This window comes from Tupaia chinensis, unplaced genomic scaffold, assembly GCF_000334495.1.
Source record: "Tupaia chinensis unplaced genomic scaffold, TupChi_1.0 Scaffold000252_1, whole genome shotgun sequence".
Lineage (NCBI taxonomy): Eukaryota > Metazoa > Chordata > Mammalia > Scandentia > Tupaiidae > Tupaia > Tupaia belangeri.
The window spans coordinates 3,493,459-3,519,208 of NW_006159732.1; the positions used below are offsets into that span (position 1 = coordinate 3,493,459).

General features: G+C 38.3%; 1 protein-coding gene across 1 annotated transcript; it reads left to right on the forward strand.

Annotated features, from left to right (window-relative positions):
- The first annotated feature begins 4,432 nt into the window (after nt 1-4,432).
- LOC102478859 (zinc finger protein 25-like) lies at nt 4,433-25,750 on the forward strand. Its single transcript, XM_027772102.1, is given in 7 exon segments — nt 4,433-4,506; nt 10,517-10,573; nt 21,668-21,794; nt 22,051-22,143; nt 23,916-25,082; nt 25,085-25,199; nt 25,201-25,750. Coding segments are annotated over 6 exon segments (1,677 nt in total). The 5' UTR covers nt 4,433-4,506; nt 10,517-10,558; the 3' UTR covers nt 25,361-25,750.

Here is a 25,750-nt window from a genome sequence, read left to right on the forward strand (position 1 = left end):
TGTCCCACTTCTCAGTGACAAATCTTGTCGTTGGGTACTTGAATACACAGACTAAGAGTGTATAGATGCTCATGGGTGAGGAGTCAGGGCTCCTGACATTTGATATGGGCTGTGGAGAAAGTTGTGCAAATGCAGCAATGCTTCTAGTTTAAGAAGTAGCAGGTCTTGGAACTTAGAAATGAGGGATCCAGGCCCAGAGTTATTCTAGATGTGACTTAAAACTTTAAAAACTATTCAGTGTCTTTGCATGGAATTTCCTGGAGATTGGTAAGAAGGAGACCAAAAACTGAGGAGGGGGACAACTACTAAAATTTAATTTGGAAAATTAAAATTTCATGAGGAGCATGAAAAAACTAAAAGGAAAAATAAAAATAAAAAACAAGAGAAGTCCAGCAATCACCAGTTGGAAAATAAATTCACTCAGGAAACAAAAAGAGGACAATTTCAATATGAATTTATATTAAGTATATTTAAATTCCTTAAAGAAATAAATGAAAGAATACCATCCATAAGAAGAATGTAATAGGGTGAAATTTTAAAAATATACCAAGTCTATATACATCAAGAAGAGATAGATATGATACATAAAAATTAGAATTCAGGAAAACAAAAGACATAAACACTGAAATAAAGTTTTTACACTGAATGCATAGAAAAATACTAACACCAGGGTTGAGTTGAACATAGTACCTAAAGAATAAGCAAATTGGAAAGTAGTACTAAGAAAATTCCCCCAGAAAACAGAAGAGAATGAGAGGAAAAACACAAAAGTAACCAAAGAATAGGACATTATTTTGAGTGGTTGCAACCACTAAATGTTCAAAAAAACAGAATGAAAGAAACTCCAAATGTGAAAAAGTAACAAGGGATAAATTTCCAAAACTGGAGCAGGATATTTGTTTTGTTTTAAGTTCTAAAATCAGAAAGAGATCCAAATAGAGTAAATAAGAAATCAATTAATTTTTAGGTGCATTGTGGTCAGTATGCAGACTTTGAAGATTTTATTATCTCACAGTAACCACAGAGATAAAGCAGATTATGTGTCAATGATGTCACAGGACACAGGAAGCTCCCGAAACTGTTTCCCCTCAGCCTGGTTTGCCTTTCTGGACATGCCCCAGGGCCTGGCCACATGCTTGAGCTTCTGATCTGGACAGGAGGGAGCTTGAATGTGACACTGTGTCATAAGAAGCTCTGGCCCCACAATTCCTCAGAAAATCCTGAGGCAACCATGGAGGTCTCTGTGGAGCAAGTCTTCACATGTGAGCATGGTTTGTGCATGTGTAGTAGGACGGCCTGCATGATCTCTGAAAAGGCTGACTGGGCTGATGGAAGGGGTCTTGGAGAGAGCAAAGCAGAATAGAGCCAAGTCCATTAGCCTTTCCTCACTCAAGATTGGATGGTCCAGACCTCCAGGTAACTAACGTCAGCTCTCTTAGGCTCCAGCTTCCTGACATGAGCTCCCCAGACTTTTCTAGGGATTCCATTTCAGAGTGGACAGGCATCAGGTGACATATATCCTGTATGACATGGGTTGAGATGGAAATGGGGCTGGTAGGAAAGGGGAAATGAAGATTCCCAAGTTCCCACCTGAAGGTGTGAGCTGAAAACTCACAGATCCTGAGTGTAGCACTAGCCTTAAGCTGGGTCTATAAGACTCCTGTCCTGCTCCCCAAAGCCAAGATAGGCAAAAGTGATTTCATATAACACATCTTATCAATACCATGATAAACAAAATCACATCGCCACTTCAACACATGCAGAAAATAAATTTGAGGAGATGCATTATTCCTTCATAATGAAAACATTTTTAAAAAATAGGAATAGAAGGGAATATCCTCAAACTAATGAAGAGTGTGTAAACAATTTACAGGTAACATCACACTTAAGGGGAAAGCATACAGACTCATGTTCTAACATCAGGAACAAGATAAACATAGCCACTATCATCACTTCTGCTTGCCAGTGTACAGAAAATGCCAGCAAGAAAAATTTGGCAACAGAAATAAATTAAAGACATTTATATTTACATCAGCAGTTGGCATGGTGGTTAAGGTGCTAGATCCCACATGGCCACCTCTGCAGTTCAAGTCCCTGGCCCACCAAGTTGAAAATCACATTGGGCATGTGTGTGTGTGTGCCAAAATCCTGAGAGGAAAATGGAGTAGTGACTGTGTAGCATGGCCATCCACCCTGAGGGATGATTTCTTACTTTATCTGTGTGTATCTCTCTGTGATGAGTGCCTGTGCCTTAAGGTAAAAATCTTTTTTAAAATAATAATAATGAATAAATAAATTTAAAAGACAATTATATTTGAGAAGAAGACATACAATTAACCATTATTTCCACATGACATGAAGAAATCATTCGTAATTTACTACAAACAATTAGTACTAATAAACAAGTTCAGAAAAGTAACAGGATACAAGGGCATTATACTAAAGTCGATTATATTTTTTCTTTTCTTGTTTTTTTTAAACTTTGCCAAAGGATGTAAGCACTCACCAGAAAGAGAGACAGAGATAAATCAAGAGAGTATCCTCTATGTGGAGTAGTCATGCCACAATACCTTCTCTCCCATCTTTCTCTCCTTTCCAATATTCGGGCATGTATTCACCTATTCTAGGTATGTTCCTCAAACTTGGTCCAGGATTTGAACCATGTAATAGCCATGTGGGATCCAGAGGCCTTAATCACCAGGCCATTGAGTCAGCCCTTTAGAAATAATTTTTTTCTTGAAGAGGTTATGTTTGCTATAGGGCGCATGCACTCCCCAGAAAGACAGAGAGATACAGAAAGCAAGAAATCACTCCCCAAGGGGGATGACCACACCACAATCCTTTCTCCTCTGTTCTCCTCTCGGGATCTTGGGCACACATGTACACGCACCTGGCATGAGTTTAAGCCACCGGGTCTGGGACTCAAACTGCAGGCGACTACATGGGAGTCCAGTGACATAGCCATTACGCCAACTGCTGTTTTCTGAATAATTTTAACAAAATAAGTATAAACTTGAACACTGAAAACCACTAAGCATGGCTAATGTTGGAAACACCTTGACATAATTGCTGAGCCTCCTCTTCTTGTCTCTGAAAACTTTACCATCAGATATTGCATTGTACACATTCCTATTACTAGACATGAGCCCAAGGTGAGGGCTACACATCCAAATGTATTATTGTCTCCATTTTAACAGGTAAAAAACTGAAGCCCACAAAGTGAGGGAATGATATCTATACACTAGAAGGGGGAATGTTAGGAAGTGATTCCCTCCACCCAACCTCTGCCAATTATCATGTATTGAAAGAATTTCCTAATATACCAACAGGTGTTAAAGAGAGAGACCTTGGATCTAAGAGTGAGAAAGGCAGGCTAGGCATTCCAAATTAGAAAGTGAGAAAACACTGTGAAGGTAAGACTAAGTTCCTTGGGTCTGTAAGACAGAGTCACTGAGAGGCTATTTGTACCATTAGAGAAGACACAGGAATTTGAACAAGGCAGGACATATTAACAGGAAAAGTGAAAAACAGGGATAGGTCTTGAACAAGATCAAAGCTCTCACACTCCCAAACTTTGCCCACTTTTACCCCACACCCCAACTCATCACGCAAGCCCTCATCCATGCTGATCAATCAATATGGGCATGTCTCTGTTGGAAGAAAAGCTTGGTGGTAGCAAAAGCTCTGTGAAATCCCTATGCGGAACTCCTTGCCTGGTTTATGGTGGAAATAAGAGAAGGCTAGCTAAGTCAGGTACATCTCACACACACAGGCACACTCCGAATAACTAGAGATTTGTTGATAGAGAAAATATGAGAGCTTCTGGGCAAACAGTTATCAGATACTTGAAGTGAAAATGGGCAGAAGACTATGAAGTGCACCTACCCTCTGATATTGATATCTTATTCCAGTATATATACTAGACCGGTTTTCCAAGAGTATAATAGCCACTGACTACTTCAAATTAGTTTAGCAGGTAAGGATAACCATTTTAATTATTGTAAGAGAGTTACCGTATTAATTACTTGTTTTGTTTTTTAAAAAAGTTTTTTTTCAGGCATTAGAATGCATCTATGAAAAATAGATGCGAGTTCTACAACTGCAATAACGACAAACGAACAAAAACATAACATCACTTATTAATGTAATGACTAATTGGCCCACATGCAAATTTTCTCATTGACCCTGAAATATCAAACCAGAATTTAATATTAAAGAATCCGAATCCTACCCTCAGTCACTTGGATCGAGACCATGCCTCACGTAAGGTCCTGGTCTCCTGGCAACATGACTGTCAGCTGAGCACACAAACAAAACTTCAGGTTGGGGAGGAACAGAGGATCGCGAAGCCTTGTGGGAAATGTAGTCCCTCCTCCGAGGCCGGCCACAGCGCAGACAATGGGAGAGGGTATTCCGGGTTCTTCCTGCGCATGTGCAGCTCTGCTCGTTCCGGCGCGATACCGGGAGAAATCTGCAACCCTGGTGACGTTCTCTGCAGGCTGTCAGGTGAGATTCTGTATCCCTGAAGGTGGGTCCGAGTGAATGAGAAGCCTTGCGTTTCCCGGGAACCCTGGGAGTGGAAGGGTTTCCTTCCCCCTTGGTGGAGGCAGAAACATGGGTGCACATCAGTCGGGGGAGAAGGAAGGCCTGAGAGAAGGTGCAGCCTCTAGTCTGCGTTGGATGGGGAGGGCAATCGGAGCATCAACATGTACAGGGCCAGGGCAAGGAAAGAGGTGAGTGTGTGTTTTCAGGTGTACAAAAGCAGTTCCAGAAATTCTGAAACTGGGGTGGTCTTCTCCAAGATCGCCATGGGGTAGGGTGGGGAGGGGGCTGGTGGAGGGAAGCGTGGCAGCATGCTGGAGCTTGAGAGTTGGTCTTCAGCGAGTTCACCTTCCAGCTCTGCCACAGGAGCCTGTTGCTATTCTGTATCTCATTCGGTTTACCCATCTGAAGGATGAGCGTAGTTGCAGTACTAGTAAAATGCCCCAGGTTCCCAGAGAAATAACTGGAGACTTTGCAGACAGAGACTTACGAAAGCGCCTGTGTTGTGGAGTGTTTTGCTGTCCTAAAGCAAGTGAAGCTTCTGGTCCCCTTCTGAACTTCTGTGGCCTGCCTAGCACTCTTGGGTAGCTTTAAGGAATCATATACAAGTCCCAATCCCAGCATCTAAGGACAGTGATTTCTAGGAGGGAATTCGGTATACTGGACGATGTTACAGTTTTCTTTGGGATAAAGAAGGTGTCCCATAGTTAGAAGGGGGAGAAGGTATGACAGGGTTCCACATGAAAGATCACCCCTATGACCTGAACCGTGTACTAGTGATTCAGAGTTGGTGGCTTGAGAATTACCCCTGCACCTGTGTGTGCATGCCCAAAATCCCAGCAGGAGAGTGGAGGAAAAGAGATTGTAGTGTGGCCATCCCTCCTGGGGGGTGATTTCTCACTTTCCCCACTGTCTTTGACGCTTTTCAATGAGTGCACACGCACTGTGGCAAAACCCTGTAAAAATGAAAAAGAGCATTTGTTTACTTGGAATATTTTTTTTGTGACACTAAAATGAACTTAGCACACCTTGCTTTAAAATACCTTGCCTTAAACGTATCTATTCTTTAGCACATTCTATGAATTATGTGGCTTCAAAAGGTAAATAATAAAGATGTTTCCCAACTAATATTAATAATCTGTTCTTAAAAATATGCATTTTAGTCAGCAGGTGGTATGAAGATTAAGACAGCTGGATCCTACATGGCTGGACCTGGTGGCTTGAAATAAATGCCAGGCATGTGTGCATGTGTACCTAAAATCCTAAGAGGAGAATGGAGGAGAAAGGATTGTGGCATGACTATCTCCCTGAGGGCTGATTTCTCACTTTCCTGCACTCTCTCTCTCTGTCTCTTTGTCTTTCTCTGGCAAGCACTAGTGCACTATATCAAATAAACAAAACATTATAAATTTTTCAAGGAAGTTTTAAGAGTCTATTTTACATTATGGACAATTAGACTACATGACTTTTACTTCAAGCCCATTTTTTTGTAATTTAAATAAGGTATAATACAGTGCTCACATATAAGTAGCAGATACTTTTTCTTATGTACAGAGACTTTGATATAAAAAAACTTAAAACTTAATCTAACAATGAGCCCACAGTTGCCTCTTGGGTTTCACATGTTCTCTAGCAGCACCAGTGACCGCTCCCCGATGTCCATACAGGTGACATTCATTGTGATTTTCAAAAATTCTTTACATGGGGACCAGCAGTTAGCGTAATGGCTATGTCGCTGGACTTCCACATAGTTGACCGCGGTTCACATCCCAGACCCAGTGGCTTAAAACTCACACCTGGCGCGTGTGCGCGCGTGCCCAAGATCCCGAGAGGAGAATGGAGGAGAAGGGATTGCGGCATGGCCATGCCCCCTGGGAGGTGATTTCTCACTTTCTGTCTCTCTGTCTCTCTCTGTCTGTCTGGCGAGTGCATGCACCCTATAGTAAAAAACCTCTCAAAAAAAATTATTTACATGGTGGTAAAGTTCTATTTATTGTGTTTGACATGTAACTTAAAACTTTTGTTTTTCACTTAATATTGTTAAAAACATTGAGGGCCAGTAGCTGGCATACTGATAAGGCACTGGACTCCCACATGGTCACAGTTTGAGTACCAGAACTGGTGGCTTAAAACTCAGGCCAGGCACAAGTGTATGCGTACCCAAAATCTCAAGAGGAAAAGGGATTGTGGCATGGCCATCCCCTACCCTAGGCAGTGATTTCTCACTTTCTCTTCATCTCTTTGACGAGCCCTTGTGCCCTATAGAATAAATTTCTAACAAACAAACAAACAAAAAAAAACCTGAGTGCTGGGGGCTTAAATGTATCGCTTAGCATTTTCTGCATAGGGACCAAACTCAGTGGCTTCAAACCCAACCAAATTATTTGCTCCAGGGTCCATGGGCCTGCATTTTGGGGTGGGTTCAGCTGAGCAGTTTCTCTTTTAGTGTTGCCTAGATCACAAATGAGGAGGTTGTGGTCACAAGGTACCTTGAGAGAGTCTGATTGATTTTTTTTTTTTTTTAGAGGTTTTTGCTACAGGGCACATGCACTTGCCAGAAAGACAGAGAGAGACAGACAGGAAGCAAGAAATCACCACCCCCCCAAAGGGAATGGCCACACCGCAGTCCCTTCTCCTCCATTCTCCTCTCTGGATCTTGGTCATGCACACACACCTGCCCAGTGTGAGTTTAAGCCACCGGGTCCGGGAGTTGAACTGCGGTCGACTACATGGGAGTCCAGCGACATAGCCATTATGCTAACTACTGGTCCTGAGTCTGATTGATTTAAGGTGACCTCACTCATGTCTAGTGATTTGTGCTGACTCGGTTAGGCCCTGTGTCTCCACCAAATTAGCCTCAGGTTTTTTCCCATTATTGACTCTAACCAGGAAAAGAAGCACTAGTGAGCACAAACTTTTCAAACCTAAATTTGCACCACTTTCTCTTTTTTTGTTTGTTTTATTCACAGTATTGAGAGGGAGAGTGAGAGAGGTGCACATAGAGTTTTATCACTCTGTAACTGCAATACTATTTCCCCAGCCCTTCAACTCATCAGGATCTTAAGGTCAGCCCTGTGACTTCCAAACTGCAGTTACGTTGCTATTGACAGTGCCTCCAGGCTGGGCCTGCATTGCATTTTCTAGTGTCTCATGAACCAAAGCAAGTCAAATGGCAAAGTGCAGTTTATTGTCAGAGTATGCTATATGAGAGCTTGGACAAGGAAATACGTTATTGGAAGGCATTACTGAAACTGTACCATAAGAGATTACATTATGTACATTGTTTTTAAAGTTTGTTTATTTTTTCCATGAGTGAGATTGACAGAGATAGAGAGAGACAGCACACCCAACAGCATCCCAATGCTGCATTAACCCCCAAATTTAGCCAGCTCTGGATCATGGGCAGATGGGTCCCCAGTGTATTCAGGGAGGTATCTGGACTAGAACTAAGAACCTTCTCATGTCAGTCACCATCCCAGAGTGTTACATTTTACCATTGCATCATTCTCCATCCCCTTTTAAGTATATGTATTTTTTTCTTATTTAATCACAGGTTAAACATTTTAGTTTGAAACATGCCTACTTACCATATTTTGGTATGTGGAATTATGTAGTAGAAACACCCATATAAATTTCTGTATGAACTTTTTATATTCATAGAAAATAATTACTACTGCTCAAGTCCAGGTCTATGACATTTAGTGGAGACATGAGTTCAAAAAGGGAGCAAGGTGTAGCAAATAGAAATAAGAAGCAAATATAACCAGATTGAGGTACTGTAGCAAATAGAGACAGAAACCCAAGAGTTAATACAGCTTAACATTTACATCAGAATCTCCCAGATATTGCCTTTCATTCATGTTTTTCACCAAGCTAGAAAAGTACTGACAAACATCACTGCAAACATAAGAGCTATGTTTCTAAATGTAACCACCACCACCCCCCCCACCACCACCCCCACCACCCGGCAAAGGAGACTGATACAGTTCTCAGGCTACATGCTGGCCTTGGAGAGTTGTCGTCAATTCACTTGCTCACTTTTTAATTGGATTTTTTTTAATGAGTGAGCAACTTAAGTTCCCTATATATTCTAGATATCAATCCTTTATCTGAAAAATAATTTACAAATATGTTCTCCCATTCCAATTGTTGTTTTTTCACCTTAGTTTTAGTTTTCTTTGCTGTGAGGAAGCTTTTGTTGTTTGATGTAACCTGACTTGTCTATTTGAGGGACCATTGCATGTGCTTTAGGGGTCTAATTTAAGAAATCTGTGCCTATTCCAATGTCTTCTGATTACTATTATTTTATAACCTATGTATTTATATGTGTGTGTTTGTGTGTATGTTATCATACAAGATATAAATTTCTGTTATCAAAAACATTTTTTAAAAGACAAAAACTAATAGTCTACAGGTCAATGAGTTATCATTAAGAAAACAACATGTAACTATGACTTAATTCAAGAAATGGGACATTACCAGGCTAGCAGGTGGCATGGTAATTAGAGTGCTAGATTCCATGTTGCCAACTCTGTGATCTGAGTCCCAGACGTGGTGGCTTGAAAAGCCTACTTATGAGAGTGATCTGTGTTTCTATTGATTTGGGCCTTTGATACTGTTTCTAAATTGTATAGTTTTGGGGGAGGAGGGGAGATCATGCACATTTTTTTCTTTATATTTCTAGGTATGTTTTATTAGATTTTATGTATCTTTTAAAATTTGTATTTGTTTTTGTTCCCAGATATATTAATTCCAGCAGATACGGAATTAGCTGAGCTACTTGGTGGCATAGAAAATGCACCTCCATCAAGCGTGGTTGCCTAGAAATTTGTCATTGAAAAACATTAGTGGAGGGACCAGCAGATGGCATAGTGGTTATGCTGCTGGACTCCCACGTAGTTGATCACGGTCTAAGTCCCAGACCCAGCCACTTAAAACGCACACCAGGTACATGTGCATGTGTGCCCAAGATCCTGAGAGGAGAATGGAGGAGAAGGGATTGCAGCATGGCCATCCCCCTGGGAGGGATTTTTCGCTTTCTATCTCTCTGTCTCTCTCTGTCCCTCCTGCAAGTGCATGTACCCTATAGCAAAAATCTCTCAAAAAAAAGAAAGAAAATTTTTAAAAAGAAAGACACTGCTGGAAAAATGTACTATAATAAATATACATAATGTATATGTTTTCATATACAGTCTTAAGCAAAAAATATTAGATTACAGGATGCACACTTTTGCTAAGGTTTAGGCATATAAATGTAAGAAGTGTTCTAGGGACCAGCTGTTAGCGTAATGGCTATGTCGCTGGACTCCCACGTAGTTGACCGCAGTTCACGTCCCAGACCCGGTGGCTTAAAACTCACGCCAGGTGCTCGTGCGTGTATGCCCATGATCCCTAGAGGAGAATGGAGGAGAAGGGATTGCTGTGTGGCCATCCCCCCTGGGGGGTGATTTCTCGCTTTCTGTCTCTCTCTGTCTCTCTCTGTCTGTCTGGCAAGCGCACACGCCCTATACCAAAAACCTCTCAAAAGAAAAAAAAAAAAAGAAGTGTTCTAGAGGAAGCACTAATACAGGGTCCTGAGTGTATGTCTGTATTAATAGTAATGTAGTTGATACTGACCAAGTGTTTTTCTATTAAGTAAATTTTAGTGAAAGCATTTGGAATACTGTAATTTATTTAAATAACCATTCTTAAATTTTTAAATTATTTTTCATCAGTGATTTTTTTTTTACTGAATCAGTAGCAAATACATAATTTATAATAAGTTTAAGTTTAATATGTGTGTTTCATTTATTTCTACCAATGAATAGCATTGTAGGTGCCCCTTCAATTAGGTCTTTTTACCTCATTCTTAACATGCAAGTTACTATCCTCCCATAAGAAGTCTTTCTTTAATCTGAAGAGAGATTTTATAAGGGAATCTTGGAACATGCAACATCGTTTCTCTGTGACTCCCTTCATTCATCTTCTCTTTCAGCTATAATTCTAGAAACATCTACATTTGTCTAGGACCAAGATAATGAATCCATTTTTGGTAAGTTGTTTACTGATTTCTCCACTTGTTTTATATTGTGTTTAAGGAGCTTTATTAGCATTCATAAATAAAAATGGAAAAGTGAAAAAGTTAAAATTCAGCATCATAAAAGCATACATAAAACACATTGGGTTGTTAGAAAAGTCATGTATTTTTTGCATAGAAAACCAGGAATATACATCATGAGTTTTCTGACAACCCAATGAAACAAAATTAAGTTGGCATGGTGACATAGATTTTAAGACCATAGAGCCATGTATGAGGAGTGCAAATTGGTCTCTAGTCTTTCTGATACCATAGGATAAACATATTTATTATATGATTTGAGTTGACCCTAGGAGCACATGCTCAATTCTCAACAGGTATGAATTTTGAAATAGTCTTTATTGATCCTATAGATGATGTAATGAACAGTGTTTTCACAACTAACCCAGAATAAACACTCAGCATTCTACAGTGATAACTGTTACTGATTGCTAAAACACAAACCAGTCAATAGCTTTTTCTAGAGTTGTTAGTATAGCATAGTCCCAGGCAACTTTTGGAAATCCCCACTTGATGCATAGATTAAACCTGGAATGTGTGGATGTTAGAATCTACTGCAGGTTCCTAAATAACTCTCCATACATTTCTCTCAACCAGTGTGTATGTGCAGATTATGCCAAAGACTGTCCAAAGTTATATTTCTTGACAAATATAATGATACACTGTATTTCATTATTTCAGTGATATACAATGTATATTAATGTGGTCCAATAAGATTATGATGAAACTGAAAAATTTCTGTACCCTAGTTATGGTCATAGCTGTCAAAATCTTGTAGAGTAACACATTACCCATGTATTTGTGGTAATGCTGGTGTAAACAAACCTACCATTGCTCCAGGTGCATGTAAATATGCATATACAGTTATAATCAGTAAATATACAACATTTGTTTCCATTTTAAAATTATGATTCTTGGTTTACATTATATGCCTTCGTGGAGTACAGTATGGTTTTTCATATTACAATATGATTGGCTTTGGACCCTTTTTTAAATTTCCTTTCCTGCATAGAAATATTTTATTATGTGTAATTATATTTGTCTATTTTTGATGTTGTCCATGTCTCTTAGGTCTTATTTAAGAAATCTTTGCCTACTCTAATATGTTGAAGTTGTTCCCAACTATATTTTTCTCAAGTAGTTTTGTAGTTTTAGCCTTTATAGTAAAGTTTTTAATCTAAGTTAATTATAACTGGTAAGAAATTATCTAGTTTCATTCTAATGTTGGTCAGTTCTCCCAGAACCACTTGTTGAAAACAATTTTTAACAGGATTGACCTGTGATCTCTGTTTAAGATTAGTTGACTATACATTATTAAGTTTATTTATTTTTATTCTATTCAATTGGCTTATATGTCTGTGTTTGTGTCAGTACCATGCTGTTTTGGTGATTATGGTTTTGAAATATATTTTGGAGTCAGGTAGTAAGATGCCTCCAACTTTATTCCTTTTGCAGAGTATTGGTCTGGTTCTGTGGGTCTTTTGTGATTCTGGACAAATTTTATAATTACTTCTGTGTAGAATTTAGCTAGGTACTTTTTTTTTTTTAATAGAAATTGCATTGAATTGTAGATCTCTTTGGTTACTATTGACATTTCACCTATGTGGATTCTTCATATTCATGAAGAAGGGATATCTTCCCAGTTTTTGTATAGTTTTCAAGTAACTTGTTCAGCTTTTATAATTATTTTTTCATAGAGATCTCTCACTTTGTTGGTTAGATTTATTCTAGAATATTTTTGTGGTTATTGTAAGTGTGATTACTTTCTTCATTCCTCTCTTAGTTCATACTTAATTATTATAGAAAAAATGCTACAGGTATTTTTAATTGCCAGAGAGCTTATTCACATGCCAGAGAGAACAGTAGAGAGATGGAGAGACAGGGAGAGAGAGAAAAGCACTTCCTTGTGAGGCATGGAAGGGCCATTGTGGACTATAAACCTACCCGAGAGCTATCCTCTGGACTAAACTGACACAGCCATGGTCCTCAGGGTATGTTGTAATCCCTTTTCTCCATTTCTCCTTCCCATCAGGAATTTGGGCACACAAACACACACAGACCCAATGTGTTTTCCAAGCCACCAGGGTTTGGGATTCAAACCACAGTCAGTCATGTGGGATCTGTCTCCATACCCATAGTACTTAACCACTATGCAATGGGGCTAGCATACTGTAGCTTTTTGTATGCTGAATGTAATCATGTATAATGTATTCTGCAACTTTGCTACATTTATTTCATTTAAGAGTTACTTGGTGGATTCTTTTAAGTTTTTCTATATATATAATCATGTCAAGCATAAACAAGGACAGTTTTACTTTTTCCTTTCCAATCTGAATGCCTTTCACTTTGTTCTATCTTGTCTAATTGTATTAGCTAGGACTTCCTTTATCTATGTCAAATAGAAGAGGAGAAAGTGGACGTCTCTGTCATATTCTAGTTTAAAAGGGAAAAAGTTTCCATTTTTTTCTCATTCAACATTATATTAATTGTGAGAATATCATACATGGCCCGTATTGTGTTAGGAAATGTACCATCTATGCTGTTTTGTTGAGTCATCATTAAGGAGTATTACACTGTATCAGATGATTTTTATATGTCAGTTTATATGATATGGTTTTTTCTTTCCTTCACTTAATGTGATGTATTACATTTACTGTTTTACATATGTCAAACTATCCTTGTATTCCAGGAATAAATTCTACCTGTTTGTGATGCATAGTATTTTTAGTGTATTGTCGGATTTGTTTCAGTTACGTGAAACTAACTTTATGCTTACGTAGATAAGTGCTACTTTTGGCAAATCTTCTTGTACATTCCTGTTAGTCTCTGGTGTTATTTTCTTTCAGCCCAGAAAGCCTTTAGCTTTCTTCCACTGTTGTTCTATTGGTGATGAGATATCTTATTATATTTTTAATACAAAAGTTGCATTTTTCTTTTTTTTTTTTTTTCTTGAGGGCATCCTTATTCATCAGAAACACAGAAGGAAAGGAGAAAGCATCCCCCAGAACCAGCTTCCAATAAGCCATTTTCAGTTCTTTCTGGGTAACATTGGGTTTGACCCCTAATATATTGTAGTGAGTGATTTCTTTTACCCATATCTATAGACAGCGAGTGGGCTAAAGTTGGTGCGGGAGCCGTGTGCAGCTCCAGCAGTCATTGCTTCTCCTTCTCAATGAGCATTCTGGAAAGTTCCTGAATATACTTCTTATAAAGTTTATTTTGCTACCAACAGTCTTCATTTACAAAGTTTGAATATCTTCCTTAAAGTACACAAATTTATTTATGCATTTATTTATCATCCTTTTCTGCTACCTGAAAAATCTGGATTCATTTGGGTTTCATTTGAGTGGTTTCACTTCTTTTTTTTTTTTTTTTTTTTTGAGATGTTTTGCTATAGGGCGCTTGCGCTCACCAGACAGACAGAGAGAGACAGAGAGATAGAAAGCGAGAAATCATCCCCCAGAGGGAATGGCCACGCCACAATCCCTTCTCCTCCATTCTCCTCTCGGGATCTTGGGCACGCACGCACATATGCTTGGCGTGAGTTTAAGCCACCGGGTCCGGGACTCGAACCTCGGTCGACTATGTGGGAGTCCAGCAACATAGCCATATGCTAACTGCTGGTCCCCATGAGCGATTTCACTTCTTAAGTATAGGCCACATTTTGCTGTTATTTTACTGAATATTTATTCTGAATTTTATCATAGATATTATAAATTATACATTATAGAGATTGTGAATAATGTTATATTTCTCAAAAGGTAAATTTTTATTCTATAAGATGGTTAACTGGCTGGATCCAAGTTCTCAATTCTGTATCCCCTGCAGTGATCAGAAGCTGATTCTTCATTTTTTTCAGCTTCTAGTGACTGCTTTTTTATAGACCCCTCTGAGTTCTATATATTTTTATTTTAATAGACAATGGTTTTGATGAGTTCTCTATGCAAATTCGGGGGGGTATATTATTTGGCTTCCTCTTCTTTAGGACTTATGTCTTTCTCTCCAAGTTTCTGGTTGCGTTCTCAGTTCTGAACATTACTTTCTGACAACTTGAGCCAATAAAGATGCAGCTTTTTACTTCCTTGATCTGTGTGCAAACTGGAGAGTTCCCACTTGTAAAATGTCCAAAATTTAGAGTTTGTCTTTTAAAAATTCCTTCAAACCTGGGACCAGCAGTTAGCATAATGGCTATGTCGCTGAACTCCCATGTAGCCAACCGCAGTTCGAGTCCCAGACCTGGTGGCTTAAACTCATGCTGGGCGCATGTGCGAGCGTGCCCAAGATCTCAAGAGAAGAATGGAGGAGAAGGGATTGCAGTGTGGCCATCCCCCCTGGGGGTGATTTTTCGCTTTCTGTCTTTCTGTTTCGCTCTGTCTTTCTGGTGAGCGCACACATCCTATAGCAAAAACCTCTCAAAAAAAATAATAATAATTCCTTCAATCCACTTCTGTCCTTATTTTAACTATTCTTCAGTAGTTCCTTAGATGGTTCTGCTCTACATTTTTATGTGTGTGTGTCTGTGCATGTACATACGTATTTGTTTTTTTTAAAGACCGTTCTTTTGGCTAAACCCTTTGCCATTATTTCATGAGCCTTGCTACTTTGAAATTTTTCATAATGTAATATCTGTATTCTCCTATTAATCATTAAATTTCTTCTTTCTGTATCATAGCTTCATTTTCTCTACCTGGACTGTTTCAAATTTCGTAAGTCTAGTATTTTTTTACTACACAAATCAAGTCTTTCTTCTTTGAAAGTAATTATAATTTATACAAAACAAATAAAGGGAAATCATTGAGTACATTTTAGATTTAATGCACTTCCTGTTTATATATGGCTCGTGAACTTTTTGTTGACGTAAGTGTAATCTTTCTGAAATGGTTGTCCTGTGAATTCACACTATTTATCTTTGACTTTTAATGTACCTTCAAATATATTGCACCACTTTGTATATCAGAACTGTACAATTCTGTGCTTGTGCTTTTCTCTTCCTAGTTTCTCTGCCATGTCATCGTGCATTTTACTCTTACATGTTATTAACCCCACCGTACATTATTTTGCTTCAAATAGCCAATGCCTTTTTAAAAGTTTGAAGAGCAGTATATATGCTTCCCCTCTTATTTTTATTTCCAATATTCTTCACTTGTTTTTTGCCAGATTTTTATCACATTTTCTAATTTGTGAGTTTGCTGTATGTCTTCATGTTGTTATCTTTGTGTTGTCTTTTGCTGTATGATGCTTGGCCATCTTCAAGACCATGATTGTTTTGGATACCAACTGTATGTGTGTAAGTTAAGGTGGTCTCCAAGATCATCTTGTGGCCTAGTAACTTCTAGAGGGAATTAATAAACCTAGGAAAATCTTTATACTCACAGTTATGATATGTTTATGAAAGGACCAACTCAAATCACCTAGGAGACAAGATGCATAGGGTAAGAACTGTGGGTAACCTGGCATGAGCTTCCAGTTGTTTCTCTCAGTGGAGTCCTGTTGGGGCTGCCTATTTCTTCCAGCAATGAGTGACAGTACACACAGGACTCTGAAAACATGAGAATATCATCTAAGTCATTGTTCAGAGTTTTCAGACATGGTTGATGGGGCATGCTAGACCACCCATGTAGCATTTACATTTTCACATATCCACACATCTCACCAGAGAGAGACAGAGAAGTGAGAGAGAAAGTGTGAAATCACCCCCCACCCTCCGGAGAACAGCCATGTCACAATCCTTTTTCCTCCATTATCCTCCTGGGGTGATATGCCCAGTGTCATTTTGGAGTTGCTGTGTTCAGGACTCGAATCACGGTTGGCCATGTGGGAGTTCAGCACCTTACTACTACACCACCTGCTGGCACTCACACATTGAGCTTTTTACCACCCAACTCAAGGATTATAATCATAAATCGCATTATAAGAATAAATTATCCATATATTTCATAGCCATAATGTCAACAAAGATATTTTTACCAGGGTAAATAGTTTAGAGTCTAAGAGATAGTCTCCAAGAACTTCAAATGGCTTAATTTTTTTGGGGGGGGAACAATTAATTCATTAGTATATACAGCTTGTCGTATATAGACTGAGAACTATAGGTATATCATTGAATGATTGTATGATTGAAAAATGATTAGCTTTTTAAAAAATATTTTTCTAACCCAACTCCTCACAGAGGTATTTAATAGCATGTAATATATATTATACCATTTGATTTTGCCCCTTGCTTCACAGAATCTCCAGTGCTTTCAGCTGAGATCTAGGAGTAATTCGGCCCTTCCTCTGGTGGGTCTTTATCTTCAGCAAGATGAAAGTTAGTGAATCTTATTCCACCTTCCACCATTTTTGACTTTGGATCGAACCTCCTGTTCTTTAGATCTTCAGAATTTGCAAGTGTCTGGAAGCCTGTTAAGTTGATGATTTTGTCATTCTTCCAGAGCCAAAAGCTCTGGGGTTTCATTATTATTATTATTAGTTTTAGTGTTAGTGTTATTTATTCCCAGGGAAAGTTCAAGAGGAAGTCATTCATTTAAGCAACTGTGGCAGTCATGTAGGTGATACTGTGTGATGCTTTGCCATGGGCAGTCACAGTGGAAATGGTTAGGACTGCTCAGCTTTGAGGTATGTGTTACTTTGAAGTTAGACACAACAGAATGATGCTTGCCCATTTCACCATAAATTGAGGTTTTGTAAACTTTTGGATTTTAGTCAAATGTGTTAGGTGAAAAAAATGTACTGGAGTGTAAGTTTAATTTTTATAGGTTTTCACTGTCTTCTGAATTAATTAAAGATTAAATTAGGGATCAGCAGTTAGCATAATAGCTATGTCACTGGACTCCCATGTAGTTGACCACGGTTCGAGTCCCAGACCCCGTGGCTTAAATTCACGCCAGGCACGTGTGTGTGCATGCCCAAGATCCCTACAAGAGAATGGAGGAGAAGGGACTGCAGTGTGGCCATCCCCCCGGGGGGTGATTTCTCGCTTTCTGTCTCTCTGTCTTTCTGGCAAGCGTATGCACCCTATAGCAAAAAACCTCTCCAAAAAAAAAAAAAGATTAATTAAATTAAAGATCTTGGCATTTTGGAGAAGTGTCATTATTTGCTCATTTTTCTTTTGGGATATTGATTATTTTAGATATTTTCTTATGAATATATAGTAATTCCTACTGGAAATGTAAGCTTTTTCATGCTATCACTCACTTTGTTACTTTTGAGTTTATTTTGTATTTTGTTTTTGTCCTGAAAGTTGTTTTGATATAGTTCTGTAGAATTTAGAAGTGTCTAGGACTTGGACTTTTCTTCATTGGGAGACTATTACTGAATCTCATTGCTTGTTATTGGTCTATTTAGGCTTTCCATTTCTTGCTGGTTTGAGCTAGCTGTTTTATAGGCCCAGAAATTTGTACATTTCCTCCAGGGTTTTTGTTGTTGTTGTTGTTGTTTAGGTTTTGCTGTAGGGTGTGTTCACACACTGGAGAGAGACAGAAAGAGAGTGGGAATGAAAAATCACTCCTTCCAGGAGGTGGTCACACCTCAGTTCCTTCTCCTTTATTCTCTTCTTTGGATTTTGAACATTCACACATATGCACCCAGCATGTTTCTCAAGTCACTGGGTTTGGGATTTAACTGTGTTAACCAGGTGAGATACAGCTGCCTTAACCACCATGCCACTTAGCTGACTCTAAGTTATTGGTCTATTCTCTGTTTGATTTCTACTCTAATTTTTAAAATCTTGTTTGTTGTATTACTTTTGGAGTTTTTTTCCTTGCTTTTTCAGTTTGCTGGGATAGGTCATTAGGTTATTTGTCATCTTTCTTAAGTATTTGAGCACTAATTGCTATAGACTTCCCTTTAAAGATTTTTTTTTTGAGAGGTTTTCACTATAGGGCACATGTGCTCGCCAGACAGAGAGAGACACAGAGACAGAAAGCGAGAAATCACCCCCCGGGGGGATGGTCACACCGCAATCCCTTCTCCTCCATTCTCCTCTCGGGATCTTAGGCACGCACGCACACGCGCCCGGCGTGAGTTCTAAGCCACCGGGTCCGGGACGTGAACTGCGGTCAACTATGTGGGAGTCCAGCAACATAGCCATTACGCTAACTGATGGTTCCCTAAAGATTATTTTTGATGCATCCCAAAGCATTTGGAGAGTTGTGTTTTCATTATCATTTATTTCAAGAAATTTTTAATTCTATTTTTAATTTCTTTTGTTTTGAAATTGTTCAAGAGTAAATTATATAGTTTTTACATATTTGTGAATTTTCTAAAGCTCTCTTCATTTCAAATCTAATTTCATTCTGGTCAGAAAAGTTGCTAGATATAATTTCTGTTCATTTAAAGGCTTTTTTTGTGCTCTGTAGTATGGTCAGTTTTCAAAAAAACTCCATGTCTGGCCAAGAAAAATGAGTATTTTGAAGTTTTTGGTGAAATGTTCTGTAAATATTGGCTAGGTATTATTTAGCTTCTGGGTTTTGTTTTGTTTTGTTTTGGGGAGGGTCTAAATGATGTCTCATGGTTAAAATAGGATGTTGAAATCCCCAAGAATTACTGCATCATAATTGAGCTCTTATTTATGTCTAGCAGACTTTGATTCCAATGTTGGGACCATGAATATTTATAATTGTTATATTTTCTTGGTGAATTAATCTTCTTAATACTATATAGTCTCTCTTTTTCTACACTTTAGTTTTTACTGTACAGTGTATGCACTTGCAAGAGAGTGACAGAGAGAGAAATCACCCTCTAGCAGTGATGGACACACCACAATTCCTTTTCCTCATTCTCGTCTCAGGAGTTTGGGTAGGCACACAAATATCCTGGCATGATTTTTAAGCTTCCAGATTCAGGACTTCAGCTAAATACTTGGCCATGTGGAATCCAGCTGCCTTAAACTCCATGCCACCTGCTGGCTCCATATATTTTTTAATGTCTCTTTTTTCCATTTCAAATAGCTAATACCTCTCATACACTGCTTAGTTATGGTGGTAGAACCTCCTTATCCTTCAATAATTCTCTACTAACTGTGATGTGCTGCCTGTTACATCAAGATATGTACATATTATGTTAAATAACAATGCTTCATATCATCTTCTACTGGAGGCATTTAATATAATTCAGCAATATTTCTAAATATATCCTCTGTGGATGGATCGCAGGATTTTTTATTGTGATAGAACTGTGAATATTATAAAATATATCAGCATTGTGTCTTTTTTCTAATTTTTAGTATAAATGATTAAACTCTTAGGCCAGACAGTGGAATGATGGTTAAAGCAACTGGATCCCACATGGCATACTGCAAGGTTTGATTTCTGGACCCAGCATCTTGAGAACCACACCAGACACATGTGTTTGTATTTACAAATTTCTGAAAGAAGGAAGAAACAGACAAGGAGAAATATTGATGTGGTCATTCTCCAGTGGGGATGATTTTTCACTTTCCATCCACATCCTCCAAGGGAGCACATGTGCCCTATGGTAATTTTTTTAAATTTGTTCTCATTTTTCATGATCTGATTCTCTTTATCAGTAAATATTAGCGTTTTTTGAGAATATGTTCTTGTTTTCCAGTCATAGGTTCTCTTTGAGCCTAACAGTTGAACCCAGGTTCACATTCAGTGATCAAAATAGCTTCAACTACCACTTGAATTTCTGCTACTTCACAAATATCTGGCTACAGAAACTTTAAACAAAATATGCCCCAAATTCTTTTCCCTACTACTCATATTTTTTTTCCAATTTCAGTTTGTAGCTCTTAATCAGTCTACTTAATCAAAAAACATTGAGTAAATTTCTTTGTGTGTGCTTGGGGTTTTTGGGGTGTGTTTGTTTTTCTATAGGGCGTGTGCACTTGCCAGAGACAGAGAGAAAGGGAGAGAAGGAAAGTGAGAAATCAGCCCCCATGGGGATAGCCACACCACAATCTGTTTTTCTCCCTTCTCTCAGGATTTGGGGCATGCGTGCACATGTACCTGGCATGATTTTCAAGCAACAGGGACTGGAACCATATAGTTGGTCATATGGGATCCAGCGTCTCAGTCTCCATGCCACCTGCTGGCCCTAATCTCCTCTTTTCGTACAGTGTAAAGCAAATTAGTACCAAATTATTTTTCTGCTTTTTCTTTCATAAGATGAGTTTCTCATTCATTCTTCTTATGTCTCTATGTCCTGATATAGATGATCATGTCTCAACCTGGCTTCAGCCCTGTGACGGTTTCTTAAGATTATCCTCAGTCTACAACCTGTTGATGGCTATTAAACTGCAAATCTGGTCATGTAATGTGTCACTTCTTTGTGCCTCTTGTTAGTTATGCTGTGTGCTCCAGTGAGTGGGTGATAATCATCTTTATTTGGACACTTAACTTTTTGAATGCAGGACAGCAATATAAAGATGCCTGTAGACATGCTTTAACCTATAAGTAATTGACAGCAGTAAGTTCACGGAATGTTTTATTGGAATTAGGTTAAGTGTTTAAATATAAAATCACTTTGTAATCAGTTCTTTCAACACCTTTACTGCCTTTGTCTTTCATCACAGCCCAGGAACACTCACCTAGACATGGTACTATTTCTACTTCCATAAATATCAGGTGTGTACTTTCTGCTTTTATGGGAGAACTGATACAGCTTCATTTTCATAAGGACATTCACATCCAAGTTCTAAACATCTTTGTCTTGAAAAACAACCTGATCATACAAGAAAAAAAAATTGTTTGTATTTGTTACACTGCTTTTGTCTAAATTAGTTAATCTAACATATTAATCCATGAATATATTTATACTTATGTGTTTGTATCAGATCATAAGCACCTCAACATAGCAGAATTTGTTATGCCTTCATCCCTAGCAAAAAGGACTTTTACAGATCTCTAAGAGAAATGCTAGCGATATTCTTGGCAATGAATAAGTTACCACAGAGCTGGGATGCTTTTACTTTTATTTTTTTCTCCTCTCATATAGTGTACAAAAAAAATGAATACGTACAGAGGAAAGTACATTCCCCTATTATATTCTATTTCCCAGGAGTAATGAAAGGGAAACGTATTTTGACAGGGATATGTGTCATTTGAGGATGTGGCTGTGAACTTTACCTGGGCGGAGTGGCAGAACCTGGATGATGCTCAGAAGACCCTATACAAGGATGTGATGCTGGAGACCTACAGCAACCTGGTGTTCTTGGGTTAGTGGAACTCCCAAGTAGCTCCCTAAAGTCATGACTGCCTTTTTTTTCATAGTAAATCTACAAGAGTTTTATAATGTTTAATGCTGTTTAGGAGTGAGATTTTATTCTGTGGTTAGTGTGAGTGATACTTCTCTTTAACAAAATGCTCACACTGGCCCCTACATTGCACATCTGATATAGCCGAGCTGTTGTTACTCTTCAGGTAACTTACATAAACTGTTTAGCAAAATTCCACATTGCTTTCCATTAACAGGACACTGCGTTGCCAAACCTGTAGTGATCTTCAGTTTGGAGCAAGGAGGAGAACCATGGACATTAGAAGAACTTCCTAACCAGAGCCTCCCAGGTTTGTTAGTATATACTTGCCAGGGACTAATCTAATGTGAGCCTACATTTTATTGAGAGGGAAAATGAGTATTTATAGTGTTGAAGTATAGAAAATGTTTTACTGAGATAAGCATGTGAAAAACTGTTGTATTCATTTTTGGAAGAGTCCCAAGGGAAGGCATGTTTAAGGATATTAGTATTTATTTTTATTGGATACAAATCATTTATAGGGAACATCCTGCGTATATGATAAGAGTTCTTCTGAAACAGCACACAATACCCAAAATTACAAGGCAGAAGTAGAGAAAAGGGACAGGGAATACAAATGAAAGATGAAAACCTTTCAGTGTAAAATTATAGTATGACAGTAGGTAGATATTTTGACTGAACATTTTATCAGATAGTATAATAAAGGGAAACATAATTGGGCAAAAAAAAAGCTTAATTTTCAAAAAAGATTAATGTAAATTGTCACAGTAACTTATTAAGGAGTAAAAAAACATTTCTTATTGTAGATCAGTACCAATTTTTGAAATATAAAAAGAAATTTACATGAGCATTGTAGAATAAAATTTTAGATTTGATTTACAGATACAATTGTCTTTTTTCTCACCGAAGATTTTCTTATTGTAGATAATTTGATTGAACAAAGCCTGGAAAATAAAGGAAGATATTTGTGGCAAGTTGTAAGCAACAACAGCAATAGCTAAAGAGAGAGTTGAATTTTAAAAAGACATTTGAGTTCAGACCCTATTTCAAAACTGAATGCAAATAACAAAAATTACTCAGGAATGAGTCCTGAATTTAATTTACGTCAAAATATTCGTCTTAGCCTGATAAAGTGTATGCTAGAGAATCCTGATGCTTTAAATTTAACTAGGAAAGCCCTCACATGTCATAAACATCATATTCATTTTCATGTGGTATAATCTGGACAGCAGCATTGTGAATAGAGTAAACAAGGGAAAGTGTTCAAAGTGAAGGCAATGATGACCCATAAAAGGGTTGATGTGCTTGTAAATAGAATGACTATGAGAAAACATGTGGTAAGACACCTCTCGTTGCTCAGGACATAAATCAGGTGTAGAAGAAAACATGCTACAAAAAGCCTTACTGTACCATTCATTAGAACCTACACAGGAGAGGCATACTATAAATGTTGTGAACGTAAGAGAATTTTTTTTAGGTTTTTGCCATAGGGTGCATGCATTCACCAGAGAGAGACAGTGAAACAGAAAGTGATAAATCACCCTCCAGGAGAGATGGCTACACTGTAGTCCCTTTTTGTTCATTCACCTGGGATTTTGGGCACCCACATGCACCTAGTGTGATTTTCAAGCCATCGGGTCCAGGACTCAAAGTGCAATTGGCCATGTGGGAGTTCAGAACTGTAACCGCCATGCCACCTGCTTGCCCCTAAAAATATTTTTTTTACAGTATATCTGAGGACACATTGAGTGGAAGATTTCCATTCATGTAATGATTGAGAAATTTTTCTTGCGGAAGTCAAATCTAATTATTTGTTAGAGAATACACACAGAGGAAATGCCCTATGAATAGAATAGAAAGCCATTTCTTAGAGGTCAAAAATTACTTTGTATCAGAGAAAAAAAAAAAAACAGAAAAGCAAAACTTTGAGTGTTGACAAATTAGGAAAACTTGCTCCTAGAAGTCAACTGTTGTTATACATGAGAGAATGCTCACTAGAGAGAAACTCTCTGAATATAAACAGTGTGGGAATTTCTTGTCTCTGAACTCAACATTTTTCTGACCATCTGAAAACTTACACAGGAGAGAAACTCTACGAGTGTGACCAGTGTAGGAAAGCATTCTCCAAGAAGGCAGGCTTCACTGCACATCAGAGAACTCACACAAAAGAGAAACCCTACGAATGTGAATGGTGTGGGAAAACATTCTCCTGGAAGTCAGCCCTCACTGTACATCTGAGAACTCACACAGGAGAGAAACCCTATGAATGTCAACAATGTAGGAAAACCTTTTCCCGGAAATCAGCACTCACAAAACATTGGAGAACTCACACAGGAGAGAAACCCTATGAATGTGAGCAATGTAAGAAAAAGTTCTACCAGAAGTCCCACCTGACTATACATCAGTTAACTCACAAAGGAGAAAAGCCCTACGAATGTGAACAATGTAGGAAAACATTCTCCCAGAAGGCATACCTCACTGTACATCAGAGAACTCACCAAGCAGAGAAACCGTATGAATGTCCACTATGTAGGAAAACATTCTGCTGGAAATCAGCACTAACTGTACATCGGAGGACTCACACAGGAGAGAAACCCTATGAATGTCAACAATGTAGGAAAACATTCCACCGGAAGTCAGCACTCACGGGACATTGGAGAACTCACACAGGAGAGAAACCCTACGAATGTGAGCAATGTAAGAAAAAGTTCTACCGAAAGGCACAACTCACTGTACATCAGATAACTCACAAAGGAGAGAAACCCTATGAATGTGAATGGTGTGGGAAAACATTCTCCTGGAAGTCAGCATTCACTGTACATCTGAGAATTCACACAGGAGAGAAACCCTATGAATGTCAACAGTGTAGGAAAACATTCCACCAAAAGGCAGCACTCACTGTGCATTGGAGAACGCATACAGGAGAGAAACCCTATGAATGCCAAGAATGTAGGAAAACATTCTACCAAAAGTCAGCGCTCACTGGCCATTGGCGAACTCACACAGGAGAGAAACCCTATGAATGTGAGCAATGTAAGAAAAAGTTCTACCAGAAGTCCCACCTCACTGTTCATCAGATAACTCATAAAGAAGAGAAACCTTTTAAATGTAAACACTGTAGGAAAACGTTCTCCCAGAAGGCATACCTTACTGTACATCTGAGAATTCACACAGGAGAGAAACCCTATGAATGCCAACAGTGTAGGAAAGCGTTCTACCGGAAGTCAGCGCTCACTGTACATCAGAGAACTCAGGAAAGACACCATACGAATGTGAGCCATGTAAGAAGACATTTTCCCAGAGGTGTTCAACACTCACTGTACACTGGAGATCTCACACAGCAGAGAAGCACTATGAATGTGAACAACAGAAGAAAATTCTCCCAGAAGTCACACCTTAGTGTAAATTTGAGAACTCAAAAAAGAGAGAAACCTTATGAATGCCGACACTGTAGTAAAACGTTCTGCAAGAAGTCACAACTTACTGTGCATCAGAGAACTCACAGATCAGAAATTTTATCAATATAAAAAATAAAAGAATCTTTTTTACCAGTATTTAGAGCTCACTGTACATCAGGTAACTCACGTGGAAGAAATGCTTAGTATTGTTAACAGTGTTGTAAATCCTTGAACCATAATTCAGAACTATGAGTTAATCTCTGAAGGAAACAATATTGAACTTTTTTAAATTCAGCTGCTTTGATACAGCAAGCCATGGTAGTTAAAAATAACATATCATAAAATTGTGAGGATGGTTTCTATGTCTCTGAAAAGGGAATATTTCATCAAGCTGGTGAATAAGATCTAAAAGTTTACCAGCTACCAAAGGAAAAGTTATTTCTAAGATCTATGTGTGATGTTTTAAAGCTGTATCAAAAGATAATCACTGATTCAAAAAATAAAAATAAATATAGAAAT